Below are 22290 nucleotides of genomic sequence, written 5' to 3' on the forward strand. Positions count from 1 at the left end.
ATTCGGGATGATTAGTACGAAATACAGAAACTTAACATACCAACTGAATATTTCATATAAATTGTTTTTAACTAGTATTAAGTGCCCCCGCGTTGCGGCGGGGACATAAACCGTTCCAAGTAGCACTAATGCTACACAACTACCAGCAACCAACAACACGAAAAAAACTCGTAAAAACAAAATAAACAAAAAGGAAAAAATAACAACACTGAACGAAAAAGCATATGTAAAATCGCTGAATCACGCATGCCTGTTGCGGCATTATAATGCGAAGAAATTAGACTGAAATTTAAAAATAGAAAAGAGTAACTAAGTCGATCTAAGAGCACGCGCATTGCGACGAACCTGTCAAATAGGGAAAAATAGACGCGTTGTAACAATCCTGTCAAACGGGGAAAATAGACGAAAAATGTTGAATCCCACACGCACGTTGCGGCGTGTTCACTCGCAAAATTAGAACGAAACGTAAAACGAACAATTTGCAAAAGATGAAAAATACGGGGATCAATGTTGAAAATAAAAATATGTTGGGGTTAAATTGCAAAAGATAGAAAAATGTGTATTAAAAGTAAAAAAATAAAACTAAATATGTTAAAATGCAAAAAATGAAAATATTTGGTTAAAAAAGTGAAAAGTATAGTAATTTTTTTTGAAAAACTCCCTAACCTTAGAATACAACTCACTAAAGTACTAACATGTTACAAATTTATAGTATGGTAATTGTTTCAAATACAAAGTTGAGAAGGGCTCACATGATGATTAAAGTCCAAAATAACCTATTTTGATTTGAATTAATTAAATTGATACAAGTGAAGCCCAAAAAACAACATTGTTATGCACAATAAAACACTATTGCAACATGTATAACTACTTATTGCCTAGTTGTGTTTCAAATTGATAGTATATAATTTTTGATTGAATTACTACGTACAGAATCAAGAAAACAAGTGTAACAGTTTTTAGTTTGAAATATTACATAGCGCTACTAAATAATTAGGTTTATTAATTAGAGGTGTAAAGGACTCGAGATCCACTCGTTTAACTTAAGAAAGTTTGAGCTTGAACTCGCCTCGTTTAGAGCTCGATCTCTGCAGCTCAAGCTCGTCTTGTGAATAATTTTTCAAGCTCAAACGCGGCTTGAGTCAGCTTGTTTATTATTTATTGAGTATTTTTTTTTTTTTACATTTTTATAAAAAAATAACGTGTGTGTATATATAGATATTATATATATAACATATTATACTTTAGAAGCATTTTAGAATCATTTTTATCACAATTTTATATAATTAGTATATTCAACAAAATATATACAAATAAAACACTCGTTTAGGCTTGTAAGTTGGCTTAGATACAGTATATGTAACTCTTACTCGAGCTCATATATTAACTGAGTCTCAGTAAAATCTTGAGCTCAGTCTTGAGCACGTCTAAACTTGGCTCAATACAAAATTTTAGTAAGCCGGTCTCGAGTAGTTCTCGGCTTGGCAAATAGTATCCTAAAACCATGTCCATCTCGATTTTTATCTACCATCTACATATAAAAATTAAGAAAACAGCAAGTGTAATTTACAAACTCACTATGTTAAGAAAAACTTAATTACAGAATACAAAAAAAAAAAAAACAATTTTACAAAATACATTGTAAAGCTAGAATGTGATTTTATTTGACAAAAAAAAATTATAATAATTTGGTCAAAGTGGGAGTCGTTGAAGTGCGAGATGGAGTAATAAATAAACAATTGAGCCTCTGTTTTGTATCTTCTCGTCTCGTTTCGCTGCTTAAGAATGAAATGGTGAAACAAACAGGCAACAAAACACGCCACCCTAATTTCTTCAATCAATATGTCTCTACTATACGTTGGTTAATTCAAATCTATAAATTAATTACATTGTATATTTACTAGTTGGTTTCACAAACTAATTAAAATCTATAAATTAATTACATTGGATATTTATTTACTAGATGAGCAGTAGCGAAACTTGAGATTTCCGACCGGGTGGTCGAAAACGTATATACCCAAAAATTTCTATAAAACCGGGGGTAAAAAAACGTGTATACCCAAAAATTTCTATACAAAACTATATACTCTCCATTAAGCGAAAAGTTTGTAGGGTCGGCCGTCCCTCCCGCCCAACTAAGGGGGGAGGGGGTGGTGATCACTCATCACTCACAACTTCCAATCAAGTCCCGTCATGTCATCAACCATGATTCCATCACTCACAACCTTTTTTTAGTGGAAATGGTTGGATTTTATATATAAAAAAAAAACCCCTCAAATGGTCATCTTGTCAACTGAAACATCGAAATTCAACGCGTGATAAATATCACGCATAGTAAGTTTTACGAGTGATAAATGATGGTGGCGGCAGTGTACTAAGTTTTTCACGAGTGATGGGGGTTCCATCACTCACCACCCCGGGTCCCCTCCAACGCCAATGTAGATGTGTGTCACGCGGGGCAACGGAAAATACAGAATCACTAATCACACAACATTTTAATTTTTAAATTACAAAATAATATCATTTTTATAGTGTATTTTTTATCTTAAAATTAATATGTCTTGGGATCGTATCATATGTTTAAAGTTGTGATTACCTACACTTTTAAAATTATATACCATTATGCTTTGGTACTCCTTATATGTATTATATTAGTGTGTCTATATATAAACATAAAATAAGATCTTTTGTGCATTCATGCTGAAGGTACAACATGTTTTATACTTGTGAGGATCCCATATATAAAAACATAAATTGGATCTTTTGTGTACTCATGTTGACGGTACAACGTGTTTTGTACATGTGAGTATCCCCACCTACTACATGATATTCATACTCTAAATGGAATGATTCAAATTCTGCCCCAACATATATACATACATTTCTTGTAACCCTACATTTTTATTACCATTTTCTCTATTAATTTACTTTTATTCTATAGATTTTAACAAGAAGTTATAACACCCCTCTAAAACCACTAACATACCACCTTCATCATTTCTAGCCATCATCAACATCCATATTGACTCCAACTCTAACTAACCACACGAAGTTGTTCCATAAACCGGTTGTAAATCATTTATGAAACCATTTCACATGGTTAGTAGGAGTTGTTGTCGCCATACATGGTGGCGAGTGTTTTAAAGGTTATCTGATCTTGTTGTTAACTATAATAACATATATTAATTGAACTTTTAACAATAATGCTTTTGTTGTTTTTGCATGTCATCTAAATCAATATAAGAAAGTATGCATGAATAACAAATTAAAATAGCTTTTGAGTAAAACAGAAATAGTTAAGATGTAAAGCCACAAACAAAACTTATATAAATTATACCATCAAAGTAATAAAACTTAGTTTATTTGATCCTATGTGACTACAATAATAATATAAGCAAATAGCAAGACCCAAGAGTTGGGAAGACGGGGCAATGTTGAAAGTGATAGATGACGGAAAATGGGGGACAAGGAGGCACAACCCTTTCTTGATCTTGTGAATAGTTGGTACTTTGGAGTTCACAAGTCTCGTTAAACACTTTATTTGCATGTGTATAGATCTTCGACCCTCTTTTTATATTTTTAACTTGAACATATGCAAGTATATATCCTACTTCATTTCCCTACTTGTTAATTAGAACTATTTTAATTCAAACTTTACGAGTTAGATAGATTAGATATATTTACTTAAATAACCATTTTTTTAACGACCAACAAAGCCCGATCATTCGAGCAAACCCAATAGCAAAAGGCCACTTAGGCCCGCGAACACAGACATCACTGGTGACCTATCTGTTATCATTCAAGAGAAAACTCTCCACCCGAAGGACCATTGTTGTATAACACCTAGCTCAACCCAGAGCATTTTGCTCCTGATGAGACTTAAAGACCTCTACTTTGGAAAGTCATGGGGTTGATAGTGCATCAGAAGGCCGCAACAAAATATATCAACGGTTTAAAAAGATCCTAAAAATATATGTTCTACCAAAATTGACTCTCTAGAAAAATAAGATCCTTCAAGTTTGTTATATACAATTGCGGCGATGTTCCCATTGAATCCAATGAATCCGAACTCAATTTTCTACCCTTTGCCATCGTGTTTCTTCGGTTTAACTCTCAGGTTAACTAGCCAAATTATCCATCTTGATTCATACCAAGATCTAATTGTGGCGATGTACCAGATAAACCCGAGAAACCTGATTCCCTGTCCCAAAAGCGTCCCGTCACACGCTAATTGTCGGACAAAGTTGCATCTTAAGTACTCATGCACGTAAATCCACCACTTATGACCTGGTGGTAGGGAGGCTTGGGTTCTCCAATGAAGACCCAAGTTCAATCCCCACTTGTATCATTTTGATAGATTAGACAATGATGGATAGAGCCTAACTTCCTTGTAGAGGTGTCAAGTTCTATCCTGAGCCCACTAAGGTTTTCGTCCCACCATGTGTTACGCTAGAGAGTGTTTAGCTCTTGTGTTTGAACAACGTCTTTCAAGTGGCAGTCAACGACATGGTTTCACGGGGGAATGAAACATAGTCTGTTTAAGACAACATAGTCTGGCCGGAATGGACAACGAGAATCTCCGATTTAAAGAGTGCGCCCATCAAACACAAGAAAGTCGTCATTTCAAAAAAGTACTCATGCAGGTGTTATTTTTTATGAGTTTAGAAAGCTAGTATATATGGCTGAAAATAATTTAAAACATTTTCATTAGTTTAAAAATCTTAATGTTTTATAACATCTTTATTTTAATAATTTCCATTACTAAAATATACGGTACTGTTTCGCCTCATTAATAAACATTTTGTGACGTACGTACACAGAAGTTATCAATTATTCTGAACCACCAAGTGTGTCAAGTTAACTCCTATATATATATATATACCCAAGTTCAATAACTTGTGAAGCAGCTAGCTAGGATCAAGTTAAGTATGGCTTCTCATGTGGTTTCACTTACCTCTTTCTTCCTACTTATATTTTGCATGCATTTCTCAAATGCACGTCTTCTTCTTCAGGTTACTCTCTCTCTCTCTCTCTAAGATTGTATAAATTGTATTAGAGTTTCATCATTCATGATGTTATCAGTCATGAGAAAAAAAAAAGGAAGAAACTACTCAAGTGATGATTATTTATTGTGATTTTACTTGTTATAACTTGTAGGTTTCAGAAAAAAAGAGTCAAGTTGGATCTCTTGTGACCCCATCTCCTAAAGGCGAATATGGTAAATTAAATGGACAAGATATAAGGAAGATTGATCGGGATTTTAAAGAAGGTTCGTTTCACAACGAACATCGACTTGGTGTGCTTTATTCGGATTATGCAAGGCCAAGAACGCGCCCTCCTTCCCACAACTAACTAATCGGTTAATTATGTTTTGGAAGTTAACATTTTATAGAGATTGATTTATAGATCATAAGATATGTGCAAACATGCATGACAATTTTGGACTATTTTTTTATTTTTATGATAATAGCTAGGTTTGTTAGTTTTATTACCAATGATTTTGTGTAATTGGTTATGTGTTGAAGACACAATGTTAATATAGATACATATGCAATTACTAATGCTTAATATGTTTTATAGTTGAATGCATTGTTTTTCCTAAATGAGGATGATATGATTAATATGCAGGAAGTGAAATTGTTGAATCTTCTTCCTCTCATCATGTGGCTTTGCTAAAGGGAAAACATTTTAAGGTAAATAGACAATTGATTTATAATAAATACAATTTTTTTTAATTAAATTATTTATAGAATACATACACCCAAATATTGGAAATCATACCATCTAAATGTTTACAATTGAAATTTTAATTGTTGACTATTCAACGATATTTTTTAGTTATAATCAATGTTTTAAAAACCGGTTTTTAAGTCATACCGGGTTGGGCTCTAAAATGGTTAAACCGGTTGAACCGAGTTGTATCGGGCGGTTGAACCGAGTTACTAGTTAACCCTATAAATTCCATAAAATACGAATTCATCTAAAAAATAATTCAATCTCAACTAGGATTTATGTAACTTGTCATAGTTTTATCTAAAAATAACTATTTTAATTGTAAACTATTAAGCATTTTAAGAATATTTTTATTAGTTATAAACAATATTGCATTGTATGAGGTGAGTAACAATTTCAATAACCATGAAATATTGGAATAGAAGACACTAAGTTAATTACAAGAAATTTGGAAGATCAATATTACCTTAATATTGTCTTTTATCAAAATTGAGAAATCAAATCTTAAGATAATGCAAACCGCTACTGCGATTTGAACCGGTAGAACCGGATTTACCGCCGGTACATAAGAAATACCGTATTCAGGTTTTACCGGCCTTTATTGTACCGGACTCGTGTCTGATATCTGGTTTAACCGGTATAACCGGCCGGTTCATACCGGTATTTAAAACATTGGTTATAATAACATAGAGTGTATGTACAAAAATTTAGACTATCACAATCATCATACTTATAGATACCATTTAAACAAAATCATTTATATTGAATACTTCTTATTGGTTTGTATTTTATATTTATATATTGGATACTTTTTATTGGGTTGTATTTTATGAAATATAATACTTAGAAACTCACATTTTACTAGTGAGAAATGCTTGGGAAATAAAAATGAATACACACATTTGTCGCTTTTCTAAAAGAAATGTTGGTAATAGGGAGAAGGCTTCCATAAGTTAAGGAAACTTTTTATATTTGATCGTTTACCATTTGACTTTGACTATGTAACATTCTCTTGCTTCAAACATAAAATGAGATTATAAATTTATAGTTCTTTGAGTTAAATTTCATTTTAGTCCCTATGGTTTAGGCCATTTTGCCAGATTAGTCCAAATGTTTTATTTTTCGTCTGCGGGTCTAAAAAAGTTTCACCGTTGTCATTTTAGTCCACTGGGTTAACTTCATCCATTTTGAACCCACAGGCGAAAAATGAAACATTTGAACTAAACTGTCAAAATGGCCAAAATCATAGGGACTAAAATGGCATTTAACTCTAATTCTTTTTATGTAATATATTGATGTAATCAAATTACATCAAGATACTTAAAATTTTGTGAAAATAAACAAATAATGACATCGTTATTGATGTATTTGTAGGATACAAAACTGTCTTCTTTACCTCAATATTTTGAAAAAGAAGAGGTCGTCGATCCAAGGAATGATGATGTTGTGGTGATGGACTATCATTTACCTCAAAGGAAGACGCCGATTCATAACAAATGAGTCAATTGTTTTGTTTTGTATACATGTTCATGTATACAACACATATATAGGCATTTAATACATTTTTAAGTAGACGGCTGCAAGTGATATAATGCAATTATATGTTTTGTTTGATAGGTATAGTGAAAGTTAGAATGAGATTCAAGTATACGGTTATGTAACCACCTTATGTATCATCAAATCAACCTTAATATAAATCTTAACAACTTTAATTTGGAACAAGACACACACTCTTTGTTGTTTCATTTGGCTACCTCGTGTTGATACTTTTAGTGTTATCAATATCTTTTGGTGATATTGGATTAAATTGCCGACTAAGTTGATCTTATTAAATAATAAACGAGTTAAGAGATGCAGGAGTGCAGACTCGTTTTAATTTAATACGATCTGGTATCCATCTTTGATTTTGGGCCTGTTTAGTAATTGGCTTTGGGCATGTTCATAAATATGTATGGACCTTTTAAATAAATGATTTTAATTGGGCCTTTGGATCAGATTACTTATTGTAAAAACCTGGTTGTTTTATAATTTATGTCACTATTGGGCTATAATTATTGGGCCTGGTTTATATTTCAAAACAATTGAAAACCCAACCGATTCATTCTTGAGCGCTCTACACATCTAATCTGATTAATCATTGGTAGTACCGCCAAATAGTGAATACACGATTTACGTAGAAATTCAAGTCAAATCATCCGGAAATAACAAAAATGAAAAATTACTGAATCAGTGTTGAGCCCATTGCACGTTCTTGTAGTCGATTCCTTCCTTCACCATTTCATAAAGCGGGCTCATTTCGCGCAACTTCTCAACTTGATTAACCGTCAGTTCAACCACTTTATCTACCTCTTCTTCAGTGGTAAACCGCCCAATCCCAAACCTAACCGAAGTATGCGCCATATCTTCATCCACACCCAACGCTCTCAACACATACGACGGCTCCAAACTAGCGCTAGTACACGCACTCCCAGTCGACACAGCCACCTCCTTCAACCCCATCAACAAACTCTCCCCTTCAACATACGCAAACGACAAGTTCAAATTCCCCGCATACCGCCTCTCCATACTCCCATTCACCATTACGCCATCAACCCTCGCCGTAATCCCATTCAACAACCTATCTTTCAACTTCACAACGCGCTTCGCATCATACTCCATCTCCTTCATCGCAATCTCACACGCAGCCCCCATTCCCACCACCAACGGTGTCGCCACCGTCCCGCTTCTAACCCCTCGTTCCTGCCCGCCACCGTTCATCTGCGGCTCAACCCGTATTCTCGGCCTGCGCCTCATATACAACGCCCCAACGCCTTTCGGCCCGTACACCTTATGCCCGCTCAACGACATCAAACTCACATTCCACTTATTCACATCAACCCGAATCTTCCCCAACGCCTGTGCGGCGTCCGTGTGAAACGGAACACCAAACTCCATGCAAATTCCCCCAATCTCCTCCATAGGTTGAATCACACCAATCTCGTTATTAACCGCCATAACCGAAACCAGACCCGTATCGCTCCGGATCGAATTCCGAAGCTCGTTTAAATCGATCAAACCGTCCGGTTTCACCGGAAGGTAAGTGACATCAAACCCTTGTTGCTGCAAATGACGACACGAATCCAAAACACATTTATGTTCCGTTTGTGTTGTTATCACGTGTTTCTTGTTTTCGTTATAAAAACGCATGACACCTTTAACGGAAAGATTGTTAGATTCGGTTGCACCGGAAGTGAAGATGATTTCTTTGGGTGACGCGTGGATGAGACTCGCGACCTGTGCGCGTGCGGCTTCCACGGCTTGGTCGGATTCCCAGCCGTAAAGGTGAGTGCGAGAGTGAGGGTTACCGTATTGGGAGATGAAATATGGGAGCATGGCGTCGAGGACTCTGGGGTCAACAGGGGAGGTTGCTTGCATGTCAAGGTAGAGTGGTCTGCCGGAGATTTTGACGCCTTTGATTGAGATTCCGGCGGCGGTGGAGAGAGGGCGGATGTGTGGTAGGGTTTGGCGGACGGTGGATGCCATGATCTTGGAGGCCATTTTTTTTGTGTATACAAGATTTAAAAACTCATGGTGATCGTGAGGAGATCTGAATTAGGGCTAATACGGTCAGCTATTGCATGCGGCACGTTTACAGCAATCAGCAATGTTTTCAGAACCGGACCTGACCCGTAAGAACCAGAATGTATCGTAAATATTATAAAAATTAATAAGGTTTAAATCTGGAAAAAAATATATATAAAAACCAGGTCCAACCCTTCTACAAAACGGTCCGACTGGCCGGTTTCTTGGTTCAAGCTAATAGCCCATTTTGTATTTATTTATTTTGTTTTTCTCCTCGTTCTTTTGTTTCTTCTTTTCCAATTTCGTTTTCTGATCTTTTTTTTCTTTTTAAGTTGTACATATAGCTTCGGAGGTTGCACATAACATTTTTTGAGGTTTTACATATAAGGTTCTGCTTATAGTTGAGTTTTAGGTTGTACATAAAACCTTTTTTGATTGTAAATTTCTTTTCCTATTTATAATTCTTATATGAATATCTTGTGCCTCATGCACGTTAAACTCTCGCGTCGTGCCTCTGCTTACGGGCTAAGTGTCTCTGAGCAACTTGCGCTGTTTGAAAACAAGGACTTGGAGCGCCTCACGTCTTTTTAAACCAAGCTATTGAGTTGAAAGCCAACGAAGTATTTGTAAACAGTACGAGTTGTCTAACATTCAGTTGACTGATTTTTATATATTATACTATATATACACTCAAAAGTACATAAATTTACATCCTACAAAAGTATAATTTTACCACTATACTCACATGTTATCGTATCTTACTAAAGTGATTCGTATACTTGGTTAAAAAAATTCAACTAAAAGATTGGCTTTGAGGCATTATTTTTCTATTGAGTTGTGTTTTATCTCAAATGTGTCACATGAGTTAAGTTGTTTTTTCCAAAAGGAAAATGGGTCTAGCGGGCTGACAATAGGGTGTCTTGCGGGTTGGGTAATGGGTCAATTGGGGGTCATTTATCGGGCGTCTTGCGGGTTGGGTAATGGGTCAAATGGGGGTCATTTATCGGGCTGACAGTTTTTTGTTTGGCCCATTTATTTGAAAAGTCGGTGTTAAATAAGTTGTTTAATTTTTCAGAGATGATGATGGGGAGATGGTTTCAAAGAAGCCCGGAAGAGATTGTGAAGTTGAAAGAAGAATCATTGAGAAGGGAGGAGCGATACTTCAGTGTATTTTAGAAGGCGAATTAGAAGGCATAGTGGTAGTATTTATAGAAACACAGTTGAAGAGTTGGAAGATGAGGACACCCTTGGTAGCTTTTTGATTAAGTTAAAGAACCATAGAGAGAGGTAGGAATGAGGGAAAGAATGTTGCGCTTAATTTTGGATTTTAACATCTTCCATTCACTCATTTTTGCTCAAGTACTAAAGATGTTCTCACACGTTTGGGTTGAAATACTTTGGTGTAACCTGTTAAGAGTATTATCGGTCTTAATGACTAATGACGGGTGAAGGTTCAAGTCTCACTATGAGCAAACGATATTGAGAGTACGTTTAGGGGTTTTTGAGTTTGCCGTTCAAACAAACAAAGTAATTCACAAGATTAAAACAAACAAACAAACAAACAAACAAACAAACAAACAAACAAACAAACAAAAAATAAAAAAATAAAAAAAATAAAAAAAAAACTTAACTTATTTAGAACATAGTACCATCTGCCGGTTTCGCACAAGCAGAGAAACATAAACATACAGATTGTAGCAATAACACAAAGATTAAACCTACATAAAACCCGAAAAACACCGGCAAGCTAAGACAAACTCAACATGGATTTCATAGTCACGGACTTACTAACAAGCTCATTCGAAGGTTTCAGAACCATCGTCCTGAGCTATCATGCGAACAACCTGAGCCACACCTTCCGCTACTTCCTTTTGGATCACACCATCTGGCATGTCGAATGTCCTCCTCCTCAACGATAGAGACTTACCCCCTCCTGGCTGTGGGTCCACCACGTCCAGCATCGCTTCCAGTTCATCCACCATCGACCTTTTTGCAGCCCTCACCAGGATATCAGCACCCTGTTTTGCAAACAACAATTAACATCCTCTAAACTCTAAACATAAAAGACTTAGAGTAAATTACTTTTTTAGTCCCTTTGTTTTAGTTGTTTTAACCACTTGAGTCCAAAATCAAAAAGTTTAATGCTCCAAGTCCCTAACCGCTCATTTTATAACGTTTTGAGTCCCTGTGTTTTAGTAGTTTTAACCACTTGAGTCCAAAATCAAAAGTTCAAGTGTTAAAAATTGGACTCAAAACGTTATAAAATGAGCGGTCAGGGATTCAAGGCGTTAAACTTTTTGATTTTGAATTCAAGTGGTTAAAACCACTAAAACACAGGAACTCAAAAAGTAATTTACTCAAAGACTTATGTATTTACCTCAATGGCATCAACAGTGAGAAGCAGCACAATGATCTTCTCGGAAAACCTCTGTTTCTCCTCCGCATCACGAGCCACCCGGCGACGGTAAGAGAAATTATTGAACAAAGACCTGAGCTCCTTAAGCTTCCCCTTAGCAATAGCCAACTCACGAAGGGCACGAAGAGCCTGAGACCTCCGTATCAGATAGGCTCTAAAAGTCATCTGTATCATCATGGCTGCATCTTGAGGTGACAACTCCTTCTTCTTCCCTTTGTTCTTCTCCACCCTCTTAGCAAACGCCTGCCATATTATACAAACTCTGTTTAAACAAGCCAAGCCACTCGCAATTGGTTTGCTAAGAACTAGAAATAAGTGGCGCTTAAACGAGCTCGCGCCTAAAAACAAGCTTTTGAAAAAACAAGCCCGAACTTCATTTATTGAGCTCAAGCGGGCTCGCGAGCCTAAACGAGCCTTTTGTTCTATAGCTTTTATTTGATATATTTTACAATAACTAATTATCATATAAAATATTTATGATAAAAATAACTAAATAGTATACATTATCTATGCAGTTAATATCAGTGATTTATCGGTGATATATCGGTTATAACGGTCATATCGGTCCCTTAGTAAAATATCGGTGTCAAAATATCGGTACCGTATCATCGGCGATATTGACCGATATAACCGATATATCGCTGATATATTACTGAATTATTCGTGTTAAATTGCTATATGTATAAATTCTGCATTATATTAAAATTACCGATATCCCACCGATATCTCACCGAGATCTTGACCGATATCCGATATTTTACCGCATTAACTGCATAGTACATTATGTTATATACAAATAATCATAAATGTATATAAATTAATTAATACATAATAAACAAGCAAAGACCGATCCGTGCTCGAGCGTTAGAATTAGAGCTCGAAATGAGCCGACCTCAAGCACTTTTAAGTTAAACGAGGCGACCTCGAGCTTAAACGACTCATTTACACCCCTACTAGGCAACACAGATCTTGAGATATCTATATAATTCTAAATTGCTGCTATGAAATGGAAACTTATCTCTATCCTTCTGCTTCGATTCACACTACATTTTACTAATCTGTTCTACAAATCAACTAGAATAAACAGATAAAAAACAGCAACCAAATGATGAAATCTGAAGATAATAAACAAAACCTGTTTCAACAGAAGGGCGCCATGATCAGGAGAGCTTTGGATCTCAACAATACGAGGTCCTTTCTCCTTCTTCTTATCCTTCTTCTTACTATTATTCTTCTCTTTCTCAACATCACTCACATCTTCAACACCAGCAGCATTTGCAGTTGAAGCAGAGAAAGTATACTTCCGTACATCATCTCCCTTCCGTTTAATCTCAGCCGTCCATTTACAGCTCTTCTCCTTCTTGTTCCCTCCTTTAATCTCAGTCGTTAACTTGTACTTCCGATCTAAACCGTCCTTCTCAGCACTGTTGATCTCAGCCGTCCACGTGTACTTCCGATCTGAGTTCTTCAGTTTCTGCTTCTGTTTCTGTTTTTCAGCTAGATCAAACCCTAGCTCGAGTGCAGATACACGATCGGATAACGACTTGAGGTACAAATCGGCGGTTGTAGGACTAGATCGGCGTCTGGTGATGAGTTTCCGAGATGAAGAGCTACCGAACGGCGTCGTACGGGTGACGTGGATGAGGTCAGTAACGGTGTGGAAGTCTTCGAACGGAGAAAAGAGATCGAGTGAGGGAAAGGTAGGGGTTAAGAGATCGAGAGTTAGGTCAAGTTCAGTGGTGGAATGGAAGGGGAATGAGGATGATTCGGATAGCATGTAATCGATGAGGTCAAGGTTGCTGAAGCGACCCATGGTTGGTTAACAATGGCGGATGTTATGATAATGATTGAGAGAGACGCAGGAAAAGAAGATAAAGAAGACCGAGGATAGTGGTGGGGTGTCACTAGGGATAAAAACGGATAGTAGTGGGAATACAAACGCAATCGAGTATCGCGGACAATTGGTCAAGCATTTTCAAAATTTGTTCAACCTGAGGAAAATTGGTCAAAAATGGGAGCGTTCATGGTTAGAAGACGAAGGTTGGGCGATTTGTGCGTATGATGGGAATGCATCTATCAGGAATACTGTCGGTAGATCCGACGCAACAGGATTTAAACTCGTTATCGCTAACCAACGACTTCACGCATGCAAACCTTCAAAAGGATTTGATAGAACATATATGGAACAACGCAAACGGCGGGGACGGTGGCGAAGACGAAGACGATAACGAGTAGTGTAATTTTTAAAATTTTTTAAATCTAGTCTTTTTTATAAATTTTAGGTAGTGTAATTTTTTTAGGTTATGTAATTTTTATTTATGTTATGTAATGGATTTTATTATCTTTTTTATATCTTATTTTTATTTAAGTTTTGAATTGTTTTTATAAAGTTAAACAAATAAAAATTAAACAATAAAAGTTAAACAAATAAAATAAATTAAACATTAAAAATAATGTGGGGTAGGCCCATTCTCCACCCCCTCTCAAATGCAAGGAGGCCAACTCTCTATGGGATGGTGATGTGGCGCCTACGTGGCGGCCCATCCTCATGGGGATGAGGCTCTCCATACCCTCTAGTCTTAGCATTATCCGTAACTGTTACTAAAGTTATCGGTTAAGTGGTTCTATTTATTCGTTAATTTGTCAGTTTTCGGTTAGATTCAGTTAATAACCAAACCAAACATTAGGTATAAATACATGAAATAGATGTATAAATACATGAATTAAATGTATAAAAGCTAGAACTTTTATATACTAAGAACTTTTGGTTAATTTGGTTTCGGTTTGATTAACCGTTCGGTTATTGCTCACCCCTAAATGAGGCTACATTGTAAGAACTTTTATATTATATCATTTTTATTGAAAAAAAAAAGTTATAATATTCATGATGTCTTTTTCGAATTACAGGAAGTAAATCAAACATTTGCCTTCGTATAGTGATTTATGAATGGGATGTGTTGGGTTGGGTTTAAGAGTAGTGTTAAACTAAGAAACAATATTACTTATACTAGTATTCCATATGAATTTGTAGTAGTGTTAGTTGTATGTCAATTCATACAAAATGATATTTTATAATTGATAGATAATATTAAAGATATAATGAATACAGGTTATTTTTTAAAATGTATCATACCTCTACTGTATTATTGAATGTTTCTTTCGTTTCCAACACAACACGAGAGCATCTCAAGCAATGTCCAAGGATTTGGATTTCACTTGATAATTTTCATGGTGAGGTTTTCGTGAACACCCAACTTCATAAAACATTCTTGGAAACACGAATTAAAGATGCAAATTGTTAGAAAGAAGCAAAATGAAATGCGATATAGATAGGCTGAACAAAATCGGGATAAAAATAGAGATGGACGTTGTTAGAAAGAAGCAAAATGAAGGAATTAAAGATAGACATTGTTAGAAAGAAGCGAAATATTAAAGGTTTGTAGAAAAAAATAACGATAAAAATATGATCGATATAAGTATATAAGGCCGTGGGGTATGGGGCGGGAGTTTTGGCGTGGGTTTGGGAAAAACGCCCAAGTCACTACCCCGGGTGGGCTTGGGTTGTGGCGTGGCCCCTTGGGGCTTGGTTTTCAAGCCGGACGTGGGGCGGTTTGGCCAAGCGAGCTGGCGGACTCTCATTTGCTCACCCCGCCACGTTAGGCGGGTGTTTTAAATTTTGAAATTTAAAATTCAAATTGATCCCCCCATCCCCCCATCTTCTATAACCGCCACCCGGGTCACCCAAAGGCCCTATATATTGCAACCCCAACCCCACCGGTCCCCCATCCCACGAACCAAACACCCACTATCGGTAACCCGCTACCCCGCTGGTCCCCCCCATCCCACGAACCCAAGAAGAAATGGCATCCTGGACCCGTCAAGAAGAAATGACACTCGTAACTAGCGTCGTCGACGCTATGAAGGGGCGGCCACCGGGCCAAACAAAATATTGGGCGGAAGCCTTTGCGGCCTACCGACAAAACGTCGGTAACGACCGCCACAACCTCAACGCGTGCCAACATAAATGGCGCGAGCTACGGCCCAAGCTCGAGCGTTTCAAGGCTTACTACGATGCGGTTCCCGGTGGCGAGCTAAGCCACGAGGACCCGGTGGCGGTGGCGAACATAGAGTTTCGAGGCAAGGAAAACAAGGCGTTCGAAAAGATCGACTTTTTTGAAAATTTTTTAACGCTTTAGGTTTTTTTATTTTGTAATTTTTAGAAATTATGTAATTTTTAGGATTATGTAATTTTTAAAATTTTAATAAAGTTGTAGGTTTTTTTATAAATGTTGTGTGATTTTTTATAAATTTTTTGTATTTTTTTTAAAAAACCATTTATGCCACGCGGTTCACCCAACCCAAGCCCAACCCAAGCCCCGCCATACCTCGCGGACACGTAACCCGGCAGTGGGCTGGCTCCGCGGACACGTGTCACCAAATGCCCAACCCAAGTTTCAACCCCCGCCCCACCATACACCACGGCCTAACACTTGATGAAAAAACTTAAAACCTCAAACATCACATGTGATGTAAAAGTTGATATCATGACTATGGTGTCAAATGACTCAAATACCTCATGAATCATGATTACTAATAGAATTTTTATGGTATAACGTTATTAGAAAATTATTTAGTGATAGTGTAGAGTGTTGAAATGTAAAATGGCGTTATATATATAAACCACAATATTTGTAACTCTGATTACAATCCATTCATTCAATCTAAATACAATTACCAAGATTATTTAACCTATACATATAAAAGACCAAGGATAACTTTGTGATTTTGTTGTTTTATATATATGTTTAAAATTAAAAGTTATATACATAGATGAAAGAATCTTTTAGTACGGTGGTGATTTTCCTCAATGAGGTGCATGTGGGTTCGATTTGTCTTTTTGCTCTATGAGTGCTCACCACTCACCTACTCCAATCTTACATGTATCAATTATCATATGTTTAGATATGGGGTGGTTTGTTATATATTATCACATCATACTATCTTAGTGTTGTGAATAGTGTATGAAATGAGTTTTCTGTACATAAATAAACGCAAACATATACAATAATAGACAAAATTTAAAGAAAAGAGATAAGAAACAAAGATTAAAATCCCATACAAGTAATTTTTGACATTTTTTTAAGTAGTAACCATTACTTTTTTTGAACGTTAATGAACGACGTCCCAACCACCGTGACATCGGGCGCTGTGGCCAAGGTCGACTACTCGACCGCCGCCAGCCCCTTGGCCCGAAGGCACGACAGTGAAATAACCGGTAAACCCTCGCCTCCCATCCAAGACGAATCGGCGTCACTCGTATTCGCCCTTCACCTGGATGCCACATAAAATAATGAGAAGTGTGAGAGTTAAACCTGGATCACAAAAAACACAAGTCTTTCTCCAATCACTCCACCGCTAGCTGCTTGGCAGTAGTAACCATTAATTATTAAGTACAAATATTCTTTACTTATTAATTACCTTTGCTAGATTCTTTCATGAAAATAATAATATTTTGGTTAATCCAGTTTCCTTTTTGCTTTATTAATATATAAAAGCCGACAATTAAGCAAAGCAATACACCTAATACTCTTTGTGAATAGGAAAAGGGAAAATAGATTCATCTTTCATCTCGAAGTCCAACTTTTCCTTTCTTTTAAACTTTATCATGGGTAGCGGCGCAGCTTGTTGTTCGCTTACCTGCGCTATTGATGTAAAGTGCACTTATTTTCATACAAATTGGTTATAAAAAAAAACCAAATTTCATAAAATATATATATATATATATATATATATAGGGTAAGGTTCATGCGAGAACCACCCTTATTGCGAGAACCGCGAGAACCAGTGTGAACGGGTGGCATTATTGTAATTACATGGCAAACTTAAAAACAGCCGCTTCCTTCGTTAAGTTACAGATATCAACGGACGTCAAATAGAAAATAAAATACACACCAAATAACATCTCACGTCCGATAAAGTCACAGCGATTCATACGAACAATCCACTCTAATCCATTCTTCGAAGGCGATTTATACGAAAAAATATTCTTCAGAGAGATTTATACGAAAAATCGATCCTGTACGCTCAACAATATCACAAATCTGTCATACAAATCGCCGTATCGTCATACATCCGAGGAATTAGGGCTAATTTGAAAGAATTCGTCGATTTTTGATGCACAATTAGGGATAATCTGCACAACTAGGGCTAATCGGATTAGCGATTCATCATAATTCATCAATCGTCGGAAATCAAGCGCCAATCCACTATTTTGTAAGTGTATTCGATTAAGTTAATACGACTGTTATTATTAGACTCATATTGTAAGTGTAATCGATTATGCTAACACGACCGCACTAGTTTGCAAGTGTATTCGATCATGTTAATATGACTGTTATCATTAGATTCATACCTGTATTATTAAGAACTGTGTTTCATATAACGGATGTTATACAAATGATGATGATATACAAGTGAGTTTGATATGTTCAACTTATTAGATTCATGCCTGTATTAGTTTTATATAACCGATGTTATACACATGATGATGTTATACAAAATGCGTTTGATATGCTCGGCAACACGAAGTTCGAATTGATACATTTATAATCTAAGTTTGTTTCTAAGTTAATGCACATGTGCATAATTATCAACACATATGTAGTTTGTTTGATTTATTTAACATAATATTAAGGTAAGTTTGTGTAATGAACATTTGTGCAATTGTGCATTACTCGTCGCCAGTGTACACAGAACCGTGTATCAAGGTGTTTCACATACACGTGCACATGTGCATAGTGTACACAGAACCGTATATCAAGGTGTTTCACATATACGTGCACATGTGCATAGTGTACACAGAACCGTATATCAAGGTGTTTCACATACACGTGCACATGTGCATATTTGTTTTTTTTTTATTTCGGCATTATGTAATTAAAAACGACACTATCATAATTAATAATAGAACATGATCATAAAGTAACACTGTGAGAAATACAGATACGTAGTGTTAAATATAGAAGTATCAAGTACATATGTATATATATATATATGCACATGTGCATATGTTGATATGCATGTGTGTACATGTTATTATGCACATGTGCATATATTAATATGCGATTGTACATATGTTAAAAAACGCATATGTGCATATGTTGTTGCATTGATGAATGAATCATAAATTAGTTGATGAATGTATCATAAATTAATGTTGATACACACGTTACTTGTAGATAATCAATGGAGAAAACGCAAAAGAAAGTAACATTTTTACTGAGGTCAAGAGATGAAGGATCAACAAGGATGCCTGACGCGGCTGAAGATGAATACAAGAACGATAAGCCAAAAGGTTATAGTTTGTTAGTTATATAGTTTTTTTTATTGTTATTTTATAGTATGGGTACATGCACATGTGCATGAATGTTTTTAAAAGTATTTTTTTATTGTTTAACCGTTACAAATTGAACTGTAGGCATATTGAAAAGGAAGAACAGAACGAAATCTGAGGATGTCAGTACAAGGAAAAGTAAACGAAAACATAACGAAACAACTGAAGACGTCGAAGGAGATAAAGGTGTTGAAGGAGTCCATACCAGGAATGAAGGAGCTCGTACTAGGAATACAAGGTCCGTAAAATCAAAAAGCACGCCAGCGGGAAACAACGAGGTTGATATGGAAGATGTTGATGGTATGTGTTATTAAAATAATTAACCATAATTTAAAATGCATATGCGATTATTTAAAATGCATATGTGATTTACTGATGTAATTTTAAAATGCATATGTGCTTTTTAAAATGCATTTGTGATTCTTTGAAATGCATCTGTGATTTATTGGTGCACAAATGTGGGTTTTATAATTATTTTGTTTTTAATTGTCTGCACATGTGCATCGTAATGATTTATTAAAAAGAAAATGTAATGCATTATAAAACAGAAACTAACAGAAAACTACAATGCATTATTAAACAGAAACGAAGAACAGAGCAGTTATAACAACGAATAAGACAGTAGACAGAACGGAAAAAAAGCCAGTGATTCAAAGATCTTTTCGGGCAGTCAAATGGCGTTCCATACGTACACGTTTATCACCGCATCAACTTCTGAGGGGGGTAAATGCAATGTCAAACAAACAGAAGCAGACAGTACAAAATATGGGGTTCGGGAGTATATTAAAGATCAAAACAGACAGCATACCAGGAAGACTGGCACATTTTGTAGTAGATAATTTTAACCAAAGAGACATGGTGATTAAGCTGACTGTAGGTAATATAGAGGACAACGAAAATGTAGTAAGCGGGTTGTTAGGATTAAGAAACGGTGGGGTTGTGCTGAATTATCAAAGAAAAGAGAGCAAAAAAGGGAGAATTAAGGACAAAACAAAGAAAAGTGAAAAGAATGAGGAAACCAAAAAGCACGACGATGAAGAACAAGTGAACATAGTTAAAGGGACAAAGAAAGGGAAAAAAAAGAAAGGGAAAACACGCAAAAAGAAAGAGGTAAAAGGTGAAGAGGATTTAAAAGGCAAAGCAATCGATATAAACGAAGAAGAAGGAGACGACAAAGATGAAAGTCGTGGGACATATGCCATGTGGACCCATTTGTACGAAGGGTGTCCAATGACACCAAGTAGGATAGTTGAAAGAATAGTATGTAATCAAGATGACGACGGGGTATTTTTCAAATACGATTTTTTAGCGTTGTTTATGAACACGATGGTAGAGACAAAGAAAGATGGGGCGTGTAGAACCGATTTTCTCGAGTGTTTAAACGAAAACATCGCCTTGGAAAACGTGAATTGGTGCAAATTTATATGCGACACAATCAAGAACAACAAGGACGGTTGGCAGCGAGACAGCAAGTCCATATATTTCAATGGCGCGCTCACCATTATGGTGGTAAGTTAACTGTCATGTTTGTAAATTGTATAACGTATTATTATTATTTTGTTTATATAATTTTGTAATGTATGGTGATAATGCACATGTGCAGTTGATATACGTGGACCAAACCTTATGCGGACATATAAATTCAGTTCGCACAACAAGTCCGTTGTCATTTTGGACAAAGGACATGTTGAGTATTAGGGAAAAATACGAGATAAAAAATGGGGGGTTTGGGAAAGGATTGTTACGAGAAGGATATATGGAGGATATACTTTCAGGCAGTGTTTCATTAAAAGGGGACGGATCAGGGGCACATGTGACAGATGTTAAAGGGGTTGGTGTCGATGTCCATGTCAAAGACGTAGATAGGGGAGTAGATGATGAGGGTTTTGTCAAGTCGGATGATAACGGCAAAATTCAACCAGAGTCATTTGAGGTATGTATAATAGTTATGATAATTTGAGAATGCACATGTGCATAATTGGTTATAACGAATAATGATATTTATGAAAAAAATGCACATATGCATTAGTATAATAAAAAAGGTGGATACAAATATTACGTAATAAATAATAGTTAAAATAAAGTTGATGCACATAAGAAAAAATGCACATGTGCACAATGGTTTGGTGGTGTCATTAAAGTTAGTAATTGCACTAGTTTTATATAATGCACGTGTGCATAATGAATATAAATAATTCGTAACATGTAACGAATATAACAAATAACAATTAGATTGTACATATTAGTTTTATTACATTTACACGTGCTCGTATTCAGGAACATATTGGATTAATCAAACAGTTGATGGACGAGACATTGAGGACGAAAGCATCGTTAGATAAAAAGTTGGATGAAGCATGTTTAAAATATCCAAACAACGAGAATGTCATAAAGCTTGTTAGGCAGTATGACAAAGCGTTTAGCGGCGAACATAAGATGTCAAAACTGATAACTGTTACGGGTACAGCTGATAGTATCAAAAAAGACAAAGAGTACACCATGACGGGTCATGTGGAAGGAGTGAAAGGATCGATGGAAGGGGCGGGTAAGCTGGCAGAAACGTTGACGGATGCGGACAGAGGTGTCGTTGACGAACAAGGGGAGGGAAAACCGCATGATGAAAAGGAAGTGGATTTTTCGATACCAAGTTTCATGTTATTATCACAAAGTTCACAAAGCTCGCCAAGTCTAGAAGCCGAATCAAGTGTGCATGGGAATGCTATTGAAATGAATGAACCGCTGAACGACGATGAGAAACTGATATGGCAATACTTGTTGACGGTTATGGACGATAAACGATGGTAAGTATAATTACGAACGTTGTGGTTTTATTACATGATTTGTATTGACGTTATGACAAATTGAGGTACAAACTTGTGTTATAGGGGAGAAAGTAATAAAAAAGGCGATAGAAAGAATGATGACGATGACATAGACGTCCAAGATGAGTTGACGGAGGTGAAGTGGACATTCAAGTAAGTTACATATGCATTACGACTGCTATTACTTGTAATATTAATGTTATCATTGTTAAGATTAATATTATTATTTTTGGTTGATGCACGTGTGCATATACAATTATGCATTATGACATATGGACACCATATGTCATATTAGTTATATTATTATAAAATATTGATCAGAATGCATGTTATATGTTTGATGCACATGTGCATAAAAAAAAAAC

The 22290-nt window shown here is 36.0% G+C and overlaps 3 protein-coding genes across 3 annotated transcripts; 1 reads left to right on the plus strand and 2 right to left on the minus strand.

Moving 5' to 3' along the window:
- Positions 1-4912: 4912 nt before the first annotated feature.
- Positions 4913-7455, plus strand: LOC110906291. The gene is made up of 4 exons (XM_022151464.2): positions 4913-5012; positions 5158-5269; positions 5629-5693; positions 7108-7455. The coding sequence occupies exons 1-4, from the start codon at positions 4929-4931 to the stop codon at positions 7231-7233; spliced, it is 387 nt and encodes a 128-aa protein (XP_022007156.1). The 5' UTR covers positions 4913-4928; the 3' UTR covers positions 7234-7455.
- A 394-nt stretch (positions 7456-7849) lies between these two features.
- Positions 7850-9600, minus strand: LOC110905038 (cysteine desulfurase, mitochondrial). Its single transcript, XM_022150923.2, has one exon. It carries the CDS (start codon positions 9268-9270, stop codon positions 7960-7962), a length of 1311 nt encoding a protein of 436 aa, XP_022006615.1. The 5' UTR covers positions 9271-9600; the 3' UTR covers positions 7850-7959.
- Positions 9601-10901: 1301 nt separating this feature from the next.
- On the minus strand, positions 10902-13682 carry LOC110905039 (BAG family molecular chaperone regulator 7). Its single transcript, XM_022150924.2, has 3 exons — positions 12846-13682; positions 11672-11953; positions 10902-11312 (listed from the first exon to the last, which is right to left on the minus strand). Exons 1-3 carry the CDS (start codon positions 13521-13523, stop codon positions 11091-11093), a joined length of 1182 nt encoding a protein of 393 aa, XP_022006616.1. The 5' UTR covers positions 13524-13682; the 3' UTR covers positions 10902-11090.
- Positions 13683-22290: the final 8608 nt, after the last annotated feature.

This window comes from Helianthus annuus, chromosome 14 (genome assembly GCF_002127325.2).
Source record: "Helianthus annuus cultivar XRQ/B chromosome 14, HanXRQr2.0-SUNRISE, whole genome shotgun sequence".
Lineage (NCBI taxonomy): Eukaryota > Viridiplantae > Streptophyta > Magnoliopsida > Asterales > Asteraceae > Helianthus > Helianthus annuus.